Source organism: Barbatula barbatula, assembly GCF_947034865.1.
Source record: "Barbatula barbatula genome assembly, chromosome: 16".
Classification (NCBI taxonomy): Eukaryota; Metazoa; Chordata; class Actinopteri; order Cypriniformes; family Nemacheilidae; genus Barbatula; species Barbatula barbatula.
The window spans coordinates 13,454,385-13,467,690 of NC_136779.1; the positions used below are offsets into that span (position 1 = coordinate 13,454,385).

The 13,306-nt window shown below is 37.9% G+C and overlaps 1 protein-coding gene across 1 annotated transcript; it reads right to left on the minus strand.

Annotated features, from left to right (window-relative positions):
* Positions 1-1,395: 1,395 nt before the first annotated feature.
* On the minus strand, positions 1,396-13,225 carry kif20bb (kinesin family member 20Bb). Its single transcript, XM_079475806.1, has 31 exons — positions 13,005-13,225; positions 12,765-12,867; positions 12,574-12,663; positions 12,372-12,491; positions 12,153-12,291; positions 11,576-11,757; positions 11,432-11,483; positions 11,129-11,326; positions 10,907-11,018; positions 10,755-10,826; positions 10,401-10,550; positions 10,126-10,288; positions 9,775-10,038; positions 9,548-9,684; positions 9,337-9,466; positions 9,017-9,221; positions 8,881-8,942; positions 8,659-8,778; positions 7,464-8,509; positions 5,576-5,714; positions 5,375-5,497; positions 5,233-5,287; positions 5,025-5,141; positions 4,870-4,940; positions 4,651-4,791; positions 3,156-3,326; positions 2,857-3,048; positions 2,641-2,712; positions 2,424-2,562; positions 2,181-2,311; positions 1,396-1,868 (listed from the first exon to the last, which is right to left on the minus strand). The coding sequence occupies exons 2-31, from the start codon at positions 12,861-12,863 to the stop codon at positions 1,791-1,793; spliced, it is 4,770 nt and encodes a 1,589-aa protein (XP_079331932.1). The 5' UTR covers positions 12,864-12,867; positions 13,005-13,225; the 3' UTR covers positions 1,396-1,790.
* Between the last annotated feature and the right edge of the window lie 81 nt (positions 13,226-13,306).

The following is a 13,306-nucleotide window of genomic DNA, read 5'->3' on the forward strand; positions in this document are numbered from 1 at the left end:
CAATAATGAGAAGCAACGTAATGTGTATAAGTTGTGAAGCACCGCCGCTAACGTAAGCATTTGGCAAAAAATTCAAAACAGCGGAAAAAAACTTTAAAGACATGCACATGTTCACACAAAAGATCTAGCTGCTGACTATATTTAAAACTAAAATCTAATTTTCTCATAATCAATGTGTTGTGTCCAGGAGTAATAGGAAAGTGTCCAAGAGGAACAAGACAGTTTTTTTACATCTGGCATATGGGCAAGAGTAAGTATCTTGATGAAGGTAGTTTTGTTTAGGTTTCCTATAATTGCATTCTCCTTTATAACATTTTGTGTTTCTGTTCTGATAAAGGTCTAAGGAAAGCTTTAGATGCTGCTGCAAAGGAGAGGCCAGCTGTTATTAACCACCTCTACTGGACTGCAGCTTCCAATCCTAAAGGATACAGAGGTGTGATTGAGGCCAAGTGGAAAAGCATGGTTAAGCATGTTCAGGAACACCACACTCCAATGTTTCCCTGCTGTGCACATCCATTGTCTGGAGGGGGAAGCAAGGAACAAGGCATGGATGGAACCAGGTACAACATACTGTGTTCATTATGTGGCTGAAAATGAACAAGATGTGATACAAGTCCCACCTCATTGTGATCGTACAATCATGCTTCGTCTTAAAGGGATAGTTCACCCAAAAATTTAAATTGTGTCATCCTCTACTCAGCATATGCGTTAGCCCTCATTGACACTCTGAGATAGGAATATTCCTGGTCACCACAGGCTCAAATAGAGTGCAGCGCTGTCTTGTCGTCCACGACACCAGGCTCATATTTGTATGGTCGTGGTCCGTCATACCAATGTAAATAAACAATTTACAATCAAGCCTCATTAGCGTATTCATGAGTATATTTGAAAGAAAATCTAATTGCTATGCTATTTTTCTATCCATTTACTCTCTAGGCTCTCTAAGCTGCAAAACGCACTTTAAATAAAATATAAATCATTATAGTATTAGCCACTAGCCAGACCACTAAACAAACACAAACCGGAAGTTAACTTCGGGCCAGGCTATGTATATAGTAGACCGTTTCATCGGACGCGCTCGCCAGCCCTGCAGTTAACGTCAAGTCTGTGTTTGCTATCTTATATATAACTATTGAATTTATGTTAATATTAATTGTAATGATTATTTTACTGTATAATGATGGTATTAAATAAATGATTTGTAGAATTATGTGGTATGTTCATTTTATTAAATAAAGTATTTGTTTAATGAGTCCGGTACTTTGGACTACGTATGGTACATTGACATTTAGCGGTTGATCTTGGTATCGCAGTCTAAATTCAAAATATTGGAAAGACGCATTTAGCCAAGTAATGGTTCTTCATGGTATCTTCTGATGTTATTAGAAATAATCTACAGGTAAGTTGTCGTTTAATAATCACCATAATGTACAACCAATCAGTTGCAAAAAACCTACATGTCAGGTACTTATTACATCAGGGTTTAGTCTGCGAAAACAACCGGCTGGCTTTTAATTATCACTTATGTGATAATATTACATTCACTGACCAGACATTTCTCCAATGTAGAAAAAACCCACACAACACAAATTATGCTTGTTTTACAATCTCAATTATTATTTTAATAATTGACATTTTGTTTTTACATATTTTGCCCACAGGAAATCAAAAGCTGAAGTAAAAAGCACGATTCCAAAAACACGAACAAACATATTAAAGCTATTTACAAATCTTTCCAGTGATAAAAAAGACGTAAATTACACTTGATCGTCAAAATAAGGATTTTATAATCACTTAACAGTTCTTGTTCTCAGTTTTCTCTTGATAATCAAATGATCGCTCTCTTTATCATCCTCACAGCCTCCAACCTGTAAAATAATTTACTGAATTTAATACACATTGATAATAACAACACTACGTTTGTTTATTCACGAGACTCATTGGTTTGCCATGAGACCTGTTCGACATGAGATGCAGCATTGCTCAAGAAAATGTGAATTGTCATGGACTCAAACATTGTTGAAAATATTTGAAATAATGCGAGTACAAGTGAACAAATCAATTGTCAAGTCTTGTTTTCATGATACAACATATGGCACTCATATGATTTATTTATATGCATAAAGCTTTCCTGATTCACTCTTACATCATTTATGCACAGGATGTTACATGTTACTTACAGGATGAGAGGGTATGTCCATCGGAGAGGAAACTTGGGTCTTAAAAAGCTTCCGTTTGGATCTCTTGGGTTTGTTGTTCTCGGAAGGCCTCAGAGGTTCAGGGGATTTAACCATGCTCATGATCTTCTTGGCTGTGGTGGGAGGTAAAACTTGTGTCATGCTGAGATACAGTATGAAAGACTTTAAGCAGAGACCTGCAATCGATGACATTGACTGAGTCTAAATTGAAGAGTAAGAGCTGACCTTTGCTCCCAAAGAGAGTCGGAGAACTCTGAATAAAATCACCAATCTTCTGGAGAGCGCCGTCTTTTTTAGCTTTCAGGCTGGCTTGAGAATCTTGCTGATTTAAGTGACTCGCTGTTTTTCCTCGCACTGTAGGAGTCTGGGTGCAAAAAAATAAAGAACACAGTTAATAAACATTAAATGTCAGAGGAATATTAAGGGTAGTTTGTGCAGTTACCTCAACAGACTCAATGTTCTCCTTGTTCACCCTGAGACGTCTGTTTTTACGATTTTCAGACTCCACCGCATTCTATAACAATAACAAACAAATTCTATGTTTATGTATTGCATTGTAAATTAATGTTAAGTTTACAGAAACTATTTTGGATTAGTTTCTGCAGCAGACACAACTGTTGGCAAAAGTATTTTTAGTCATTGTTTCCACATACTGTACCTGCATTTCTGGGCTCTTTCTCTTTCTGGCTGTGCGTCTGAGTTTGATTGTAACAGATTCTTCCTCTCCTGGTTTCCTGACATTTATTCGGTCAGGTTTAAGTGGAGTGAAACTAATTTCCAGCTCAGGTTTAGGGAAGCGCTGTTCTCTTAGACTCTTCGTGGAAAGAACAGAACTGTCCAGTACTGCCACCTGCTCCGAACAATCAACAAAATACAGACATAATGCAAAAAGAGTAAGTGATCATCATATTTACATGATGTATGCATGTGTGCATTATTTAATATCACTATACTGACCTCTTGTGTTGGATTCAAAGTGTCACCTTCATTTGACTTCACCCCGGAAGCCCGTTCAGAACAGTTGTTATTGTGGGTTTCAGATTTGTGAGAAGCAGCCAAATCATCCTTTTCCTTTTGTAATTTTGAAATGGCATCTTGTTTCTCAGCCAGCTGCTGCTTTAACATTTCCTATATTCATGTGAGGAACATTTTGAGACTTAAACAACAGGGGAGACTGAAAATCTATATTAAATATAATTATATACTCCCAAACCTAAAACATTGAAAATATGTTTACAAATGTTAAAACATTGCTTTCCTAGACACTTGTTCCACATTCTTACTACACAGACATCAGCCACTTTAAAATAAGCTTAAAGTGAGCTTGTGCATGCGCATGCGCATGGATGTCTCCCAGTCAATCAATGGAGATCAGTCTACATCACAAATAGTGACATCATAGCATGTGACCAATCAGGAGTTGCGGGGGGTGTTTTTAGTAGTGCAGTAGTGATTTTGTAGGCCAAGAGAAGAGATTTGAATTGGATGCGAGGGTCTACAGGGAGCAACTGCAACCTAACGAAGAGAGGAGTGACATATGATCGCTTCGGCCCGTTAAAGACCTGCATTCTGGATCATCTCAAGAGGTTTGGTTGTACAAGCTGGAAGACCAGCCAGTAGATCTTTGCAATAGTCCAGTTTTCTTTATTCGCGTTAACATCATGCGAACCAAAGACTAATCACGTTACCATCAAGCTAAAAACTTGCTGATTGCGTTAACGTCATGCTAATTTATGCTAACAACATACCAAGACCGGTTTTCTTTAGTTCACCTACAAGTCAGGCTTTCTCAAGCCAACATAAAGTTCGTTCATAAACGTTTACCTCATCTAGATACCAAATAATGAAGAAATCCTTCAATACTCTATAAACAGCTTCCCAGGGTGAGACCTCACGAAGCTAAATGATAAAATTCCCTAAAACCCTTTTGCTAATTTTATTCAACGGTGACAACTTTAATATGCTAAAATATAACATAGTTTTCATTTATTGTGGGTTTACACTTTATTTTAAGTGTCTGGTGTTGCAGTGTAACTATACATTTAATGAACATATTAATTTACTACATGAATTTACTATAGGGTTAGTTACATGCAATTATGCAAACGTTATAGTAAAAACTATAGTAGTTGTGTGATGTGTAAAAAGGGGATTGTAAAATAAAGTGTTACCATAAGTGTTTCCAAACTTTTGTCTGCTACTGTGTATATGATAATTTTATCATACAAGTTTTATATTTTTTTTAAATAGACATTTTATGAAAGATAAACTTTGAATTCTGCATTGCTCTGCTTTACTATCATTGCACAGTCCTATTATTCCTTCTCATGGCAGGTTACTTGAAAAGGAACCTGCTGCCTAAATAAATGACTCTGGGCTTAATCCTCCCCTCCAGCTTGCGAGACAGAAAATAATGAGATGGAATGAGCGACAAAAATGCTGATCCTATTACCAGCTCCAGCTGCAGCGTGCTTTGCTGGTGGCCCTCCAGTCGCCCTGATGCCTGGACCGCTCTTACCTCTTCCCCCACGGCTTCTTGAAGTCCCTTTTCCTGCCTTCTTTCCTGGTTATCATCTGCCTGCTTGTCAGGCAGCTGGAACATCAAAAAAAGCCACATTACTGGCAAATCCCACACAGTCGTGAAGAAATCTGGAAGCTTCTAGGTTTATACCTCTGTGATGCTATGATGCTTGGGATCGCCAGCATTTTCATTATGACACGTGTCCTGAGGTTTTGCACAATCTGACAAGAAAATGTTTACGTTTGCTGTGTTTATTGTCAGTTTGCGAGATTTAGGCAAACTACAGTTAGAGAGGACTCGGTCACCTTCAGTTATGGATTCAGTATCATTCAATCCGGCCTCAAGCGATTCCTCTTGATCTATCTGTGGATGCTCTTTATTGAAGTTTACAGGCATCATTTCAGTCTGCTCTGCCAAAATATCTGCAAACAAAATCAATCTTACTAAAGTCGAAATCTAAGCCGTTGCTTGAATGTGTAAAAGGAGTTGTAAATTAAAAAACGTGTTAGCTACCTAGATATGTTGATGGGCAAAGCTGCATGTTTTCTTTGGAACGGTTGAATTGTGCCTGCAAGTGAAAAGAAACGTAAGATTTGGCGTTGTAAGAGCTGATAACATCACACATTTAAAAAAGCAGAAGGGTAAAGGCACTCACAGACTGCAGTGGATCAATACTTTGATCTTCACGGCTCAAACTGTGCTGAGCCTGATCTCTCATCTCCTCCGCTTTACATAGTCTCTGCTGAAACAATCGGTTTTCCTCACTCAAGCTTGAGATCTGAGATATAAAAAGCAATGTTTACGATAAATCTGATATAAGTGACCATTAAACTGTACTGACAATTAAAATAATCACCCGTTTCTGTAATTGTTCAATTTGTGCTGTAGCTTCATATAATTTCTCTCCGGCATCTGATCGCTCTCGCTCCAGCTGCTGCAATGAGCAACTCATGGTCTCTATTTTATTCAGTCCATCATTCACGAGTTCTCTCGACCTGAAAAAGAAAAAGCAACCCTTTTTTGTCATTTTTTATTTCACTGGGACTTTAAAGGCTCTTAGAATAAAATAACTAGTCAATGCTCTACACATGGCAACAAGACAAAAATCCTCTGTAAACCCTAGTAAGAAAGCAATACATTTATAATACATAATACGTGTATAATTATTTTACAGCAAGTTTAGTTTAAATGTATTAAAATAAAGTTTAATCTTATATCAGCAAGTTATGTCAGTAAATATGTTCAGTATTACTTGTACAAAATGCACATTTCTTAATATTAAGCCTAAAATGTGTTTTAATGTCACTTTTGATAAGGATTGATGAATTTATGATTTAAGAATAAGATCAAGTCTTTTAATGCAAGGTATTTAAAGTGTACTTGAAGTATATGTGCAATAGCTCCACTTCACACAATTAAATATACTTCACCCAAGATAGTTCACCCAAAATATTAAAATTCTGTCATAATTTGCTGAACCTCTTGTCATTTCAAACCTGTATGGCTTTCTTTGTTCCAAAGAACACAAAAGACGATATTTTTAAAATGTTAACTAACTGGCCCCCATTCACTTGCATTGGCTTTGTGTCCATTTTCATTTTGGGGTAAACTATCACTTTAAGTATATCTTTAGATGGACCTCAGCACTACTTCTGCACAATTAAAGTGCATTAAATACAAAATTAGTAGCAGACGTTTAGTTTACCAATTACAAACATTTTTATTAAGTATATAAAATAATGATGTAAATGGACTTTTGCAGGATACTTACCGTAAAATTAATATATTTGAATTATTACATTTTAGTATTTTTTAGTATTTATGTCAAATTACACCCCTGTGAATTATGCTTAGTACTTAAATAGTTGAAAATTTAAGTTCTCTCATAATTTATTCACTTTCGTGCCATTCCAGATGTATACGACTTCCTTTTATATTTAAATGCAGTCATCTTCTAACATGGTACTCAAAATGGCCAAGCACAAATAAACCACATCCATCCATCATTAAAGTAATCCAAATTACTCCACTGTTAAAAAATGTCTCCTCAAAGCAAATAATTGCGTTTTGAGAGAAAATTATTAACGGGGTGATGCAACGGTGTGTCATGCATTCTGACTTCTTTACAATGTTAAACGTCTTGTCTTCTTATGCTTAACATGAGCAATTTGTCAAAAAAAACGAGTTGGACGTATTACGTAGTATTTCTGTACTCGATACACTCCCCAGTGTTTGTACAGGTTTCGGAAAGTTTTTTCGAACATGAAAAATCGTTACTTAACAACTCTTCTTAGTCCCTTATTGGACAATTCTCCTGGAAAAGAATGAGGCATGCCCACGCATCAACCATGGAGAGCGGGAAAGGGAGCATGCGCATAAGTTACTTGTGTGCAGGAGAGAAAGAGAGCACTATGTTCGCGAAGATCAGCTGTGATGTTTGTTCACTGCATTTGGGTGATGAATGTTATATAAACGGTGGATATAACGCTGGATTTGGAGATCATTTGAAACGGATAAATGGAGCGGCAGTAAGTGAGTTTACTTCCTCTAGATAGTTAAGTTCGATCGTCTTCTCGGCGCTCAGCCAGGGCGTGGGAGGACCTCGCTAAACCATCCGATCGGTAGTAGAGACTTAGAGACGTATTAATAAAATATCTTGCAGACTACTTTTCTGGACAACTAAAAACTTAGTAAAAACCGTGAGGTGTATATTAAACAAGTCTGAATAAAAAACAAGGACCTACTTGAACAGCTCTTGGGCTTTATTCTCATGTTCTGTGTTTTTGTCAGCCAGTTCCTTCTGCATCTCATTTATTCTCTGCTCTGTTTCCTCTCTGGCCTTAGAAACTTGCTGCTCTACAACGGCTCTCGCCATGTTTAGAACCTCATCGTTCTGGTTCAATTCGCTCAGCACTTGCACTAGTTGTTCCACCAGAGTTTTCCAGCACTCATCTCTGGAGCCCTGGTCCTGTTTTCCCAGCATCCCCTGCTGTTGTTTCAGAGTGTTCAGCTGTACCACCAGCTCAGAGTTACATCTTATTCGGGCCGATTTGAGCTTCTCTGCTTCATAATGGCTCAGGAGGCTCTTGTGGTCCTGCAACTGGGCATCATGCTCGAGTCTGAGCTGACTGCAGACTTCCTCCAGCTGGCAATTTTTTACTCTGGTCTGGCTGAGTTCCTGCTCAAGGTTCTTCTCCTGAGATGAATCCACCATCTTCTCAAATTCATGAAGGAGTGCCTCAGTTTTGTCACGTGATGACTGGTTAGCACAGAGTTCTTGACGTAAACGAGCCACCTCCATCATTAAGGATTTGATCGTTTCGGCCTGACCGCAAGACTCTTCTTGATGTTTCTTAATCTGAGATTTGGCTACATCCAGTTCTTCTGAAAACTTCCTCTGATTTTGCAGTTCAATCTGAACAGTTTTGAAATGTGAGCTCATGTCATTGGCCGCTTGCTGAAGTTGATGCAGCTCATTGGCAAGAGCTTCGTTTTCATTTGTGACTTTGGTGACCTCTGCTCTCTCCATCACCAAAGAGGAAGCAGTGGCTTCATTTACATGTGTCTGCTTTGCCAATCTGTCGTGGAGATCACACACTTTCTTCTCCAGTGAACTTTGCTTGTGTTTAAGCTCATTCAGCTGCTCATCTTTCATTTTCAGATCTTGAAGGAGCTTAATTTCCTGGGTCAGTATTTCCTTCTCTCTATGAACACCATCTTCATTCAGCATACATTTACAGTTATTTCTCAGATGAAGGATTTCCTCTTTGATGGTGTCAATAAAGGCCCTCTAAATATGTATGGAAACATGAGGAAAAAAAGGGTCACAGGCAGAAAACAAAACTCCAAGCAAAGTGCCAAGTAATACATTTTTTGCAGTTTGCATGTTTTTAAATTACAACATGGCTAAATTAGGACTCATACACATCCTAAACTTACATCTTTAGAAGCTGCCTCAACATTTTGATCCAAAGTTGTCTGTATCTTGGAGATCATGTCATCTTTCTCCTGACAGATTGACATCAGTTCCTGACATCTCACTTTCAGGTTTTCATAATTCTGAAAGAAACAAAAACAAACATCCGTTCACACGCACTCCGTTAAAAAACAATCAATTTCCAATAACACCAGACACGAGAGAAAAGGTCAAGTTAAGAATACCATTTTTGAATCCTGAAGCTGGTCATTTGATTCCCGCACCTGAGCACACATTGCTTCAAACTCTTAAAAGAGAAAACAGAATTAAAAGCATGTCATAAGACATTACAATTTTCCTTATTAAGGCAAGTGAACGCACCTTCAGTTTTAAGACTGAGAAGATGTTGGCTCTTGCCAAGCTGCTCTGTCGTATCTTCCAGCTGCGTCTTCAGGTGATTGACTGTTTCCAGCAAGTCAGGAACGTTTGTCAGACACATCTGTACTGCCTCTGCATCGCCTTTTATCTTAGTTACATCATCTCGCATTGTCTCAATGATGCAGTCCAACAACTTAATCTCAGCGTCCTAGAATGAAGAAGAAATTCTATTTTAAAATGCAGTATTTTAAATATAAATGTGGTTGTGAATGATGGTCGATTTTGTCCCTTTTTTGTTGTTATTCGATAAAAATGTGGTTCACCTTTGCAGAGTTCTCATTAGAACGGTCAGCATTTATTTCTCCAATGGTTCTGTTTACCAGATTCTTAAGTATCTCCAGCCTCCTGTCTGCTCTTTCCTCAACAATTTCCTTTTCTCTTTGGAGACGTTCACTGAAAAAAGCAACAATGCAAATTAAATCCTCTTTATAAAATAGTTTTCAGACAGTTTCTATGCAAAAGCGTTGGCTTTACTTGTAATCCTTCTCCATGTTAGAAAACAGCTCCATGAATTCTGTGGTGACTTCTTCACGAATTTGAGATTCCATGGCCAACTTTTCAGACTCTTCTTTGGACAGCTTGTCTTTGAGCTCTTCGATTTTCATCTGAAGCTACAGCAGACATTTTATAGTTCAAATCAATATAAAAAAGAAACTTTTTTTATTGAGAATTAAATGAAAAAATGTGTCTTTACTGAATACCTCCTGCAGCTCTTGACTGTCTGCAGCCTCTAGCACAGTTTCTTCTTCCATGCTCTCATCAGCACTCTCCACTTCTTCCTCGCCCATGTCCTCATCTTCATAATTTTCATCCTCCTGCACATCCTCTAGGCTCATCTCCCAACCCATCAGTGAGCTTCTCCTGGTCCAGTTCTTCTGGTCAGCATTATTGATAATCATGGACACATCTCTTGCGGATCTCTTAGCTACGATGGTAGGAGCTGGTTTTGGATTGAGGACCACTACCTATAAAGGCAAAAGTGTAAAATAAATAAACAGCAAAGAAAACAAAAAACCACAGTGGTTCTAAAGTTCCGGAAGGTTCACACTGACCTTCTGAGCCACTGCTGAGAACTTGAGGACATTAAGGGTTTCGTCGTACATTGAGGCGCATTGGTTTATGTTGATGATCATGCAGGCTTTTCCACGACCACAGAAGAAACCCTGCAAGTAGTGTGTGAGCTTACTCTCTCTAAAGGGAATGTGCTGATGAAACCTGTGGAAAAGAACATATCAGTGCAACTTTGTTAGAATATTAAAATCATCGTAAAAATACATATTTTTATACACGCAGCCGTTAAATGAATATGGACATAATTCAGACGTACTTGGATTGAGTTTGATTAAGCCTCAGAGCATTGATACACTTTCCCAGAGTTAACAGTGAAGTGTTGATGTTTCCAGCTTCTTTTAACCTGTCTCCTCTGTTCTGAGTCTTTGCACATCGCTCAGATCCAGCCAAATCACATAATGACAACCTTAAAAAAACAAATGTCAAACAAATCAATAGATTTATGTAAAGTAAATTCATTAAGGTAAATCAGTTTATTTATAAAGTAGTTTTGTGAAAAATTAATGTGATGAAATACATGGTGTGTAGTACGGTGTGTGTGCTCCATATATCTCTATATCTGCCTGAAGTGAAATTAAGAGTGCAGTATAAAAGGATTGAGGTCACCTACTCGCTTATTGTCTGTATTCGAGGAACACCCACATCATCAATCCGCAATATTCGAATGGAAAATATGCTATGGCTTTAAAAAAAATCCACATAAAAATATAAGATTGAGATCAAGTTGTAAATGCTCATGTTAAAGTGATCTAAAATTGGTACCTTCTGCTAGAGATGCTGTTTAGCTTAGTGGATGAGAAACTTTGATTTTTCCTTCCGATTTTCACAACTTTGTATGCTTCGTCTGCACTGTTCACTTGAACCCATTTCAGATCTGAAAATGAAAAAAACCCTCATAACCATACAGGGAACCATAAAGAAAATAATGTACAAACTATTCTGTTAACCTATAATTGTAACAGTACTTTTAGACTAGTCATTCACCTTTGACAAAAGCATTCCCTTTAACATCTTGGGCTAACCGCAAAGTGGTCCTCTTGTGCGCGCCATTTGGTACAACATCAAGCAGGTCGTGGATGTTTTCATTGTAGATTTCACAAAAAGAGACCCAGACTGAGAATTTAACATGAGAGGACTCATCTAAACACACACTGTCTCCATCTATATCACTAGATGTAGAGCCTAAAATGACAAAAAATACACTTAACATGTAAAACGTCCCATTGGCTGATTCATTGTATCAAGAAAATTCAAAGTCTTGACACATTAACATTTGTTAATTCTTACTTTCAAGTGACGAACAACTAGAGATGCTTGACATGCTCTTCTGTGAATCACTCTGATGAACAAAGTAAATAACACATTTGGTTGTTTGTTGGTGTTTCAGCATTGACAAGGTTTCACACATCACAAATAAAAAACCATACATACATCTTTAAATCGTCGAAGAAGGTTTCTCTTATTTGTAGTTTCATCATCCTGTTGCTCTTTAGTGAGTCTTGTAAAGTCAACACATCGATGAGGCTTGATGTTATTTTGAGAATAAATTCTGCCTTCTATGCTGTTAAAAATCACATTGAGGGACCTTGGCAGAATTCCATCTGATTCAGGGCCTGTACCAAAACATAACATTAAACAGACATCTATGCACAGTATACTTCACAGTGTAAAACTTTAAAGGTGCAGCACAGAACATTACCGATTGTAAATATGGATGGATACACCTAGTCCTTAAACATTTATAAAGTTTATTTTTTACATTACATACACACTACTTTCCCACATTTTGTTACAGTCATCAAGACTATAAAAAGACAAATTAATATGAGAAAACGGATGTATATAGGTTTATAATTGTAATAGTCATAATGCAAGAAGGCAAAAGAAACTACATGTGCAGCGCTGCCGTTACCGGGTATTAGGAAAATAGCCAACAATTTAGTTTCACTATCCTTGCTAGCATTAAAATCCAGAGCAAACTACAAAACGCCTTATACAAAATCCTCACCAAGAAATGTAAATGTCTTCCCAGCATTGGTAACACCATAAGTAAAAATCAAGGAATTTCCTCCCTCCAGGACTTCTTTCACAAGACTCTTTGTTGTCCCATCGAAAATCTGTCTTTGGGTTGTTTCTGGGCCATACACCTAAATAAATGATCTATATTAAATGTCAACACTTCCGAGGTTTGCACAATGAAAGTCTTTGGCTGTGGTAATCCTCATACCTGTGAGAACTGAAACCGCTGTGCAAGCTGGGGTCCCAGTCTCTCACTCTGTCTGGCTGTCAGAGATGCTCTTGGTGCCTTCAGAACCACAGTATCCGGTGGCACAATTGAGATGCACTCCTGTTTGTAAAGAATCATTTGTGACATTGCAGATTTGTTTTCTAAACTGAATGAGATGCCAGTGTTACATAAACATATAAACCTGCTCCTCTCCTTCCGCTTTCTCCGCAGCAGTGAACGGACGCACACGCAGATAGACCTGCAAATGTTCTTTCTCCAGTGACACAGACTCCTGCAGAGAACAGAAATATGGTCCAACATGCGGGACTAAATACATTTGCATCGATTTCAAGAGCTTTAAAACATCAATCACATCTGATAATAATAAGTTACCCTTGATAGTTTGGAGAACTCGGCAAAAAGATCCTTTTTCAGGTCTTCAACCGTTACCGAGCCAACTCGCTCGGGTTTGTAAGTCAGACACGACTCCATTGTTCTGATAGAAACACGGAAATGTTTAGTTAATAACATTATTCATTTATGCTACATAACCGTGTAATTATAATATCATTACTTTTTGTTTAATACGATTCAAACGAAACAAAAAACACGAGTGGGAAGGATGAGCCCTACCTTCAACACGTATCCTTGTAAACAGGAATATTTAGAAATACATCTTGAATTGCGTGTAAAATGAACGTTATCTTTTACAACCGTGCGTTTCTTACTCGATTTTGTTTTGTTTATAAAATACGATGCTGTTCGCTACGCTAACACGAGTCTTTCGCGTTGTCGCGCGGCTTTCTGTTCAAATCGGACCAATCAGAATACGAGCTAGAAAGTATCTCCGCCCCATCGCAGGAAGTGAACCCCATTGTAGTTTTTACGGTGGGCTGGAAAGGGGTTTTGGCTCAGGATTAAGCACATAAGAACTA

Bases quoted from the DNA above. Each gene is read 5' to 3' on its own strand.
- kif20bb (XM_079475806.1), bottom strand. From the start codon at position 12,863: ATGGAGTCGTGTCTGACTTACAAACCCGAGCGAGTTGGCTCGGTAACG. The intron at 8,779-8,880 runs GTATTCTTAACT...TGTTTCTTTCAG, and splicing joins AGCTTCAGGATTCAAAAATG to AATTATGAAAACCTGAAAGT. The intron at 2,713-2,856 runs GTACAGTATGTG...TTATTGTTATAG, and splicing joins GAAAGAGCCCAGAAATGCAG to AATGCGGTGGAGTCTGAAAA.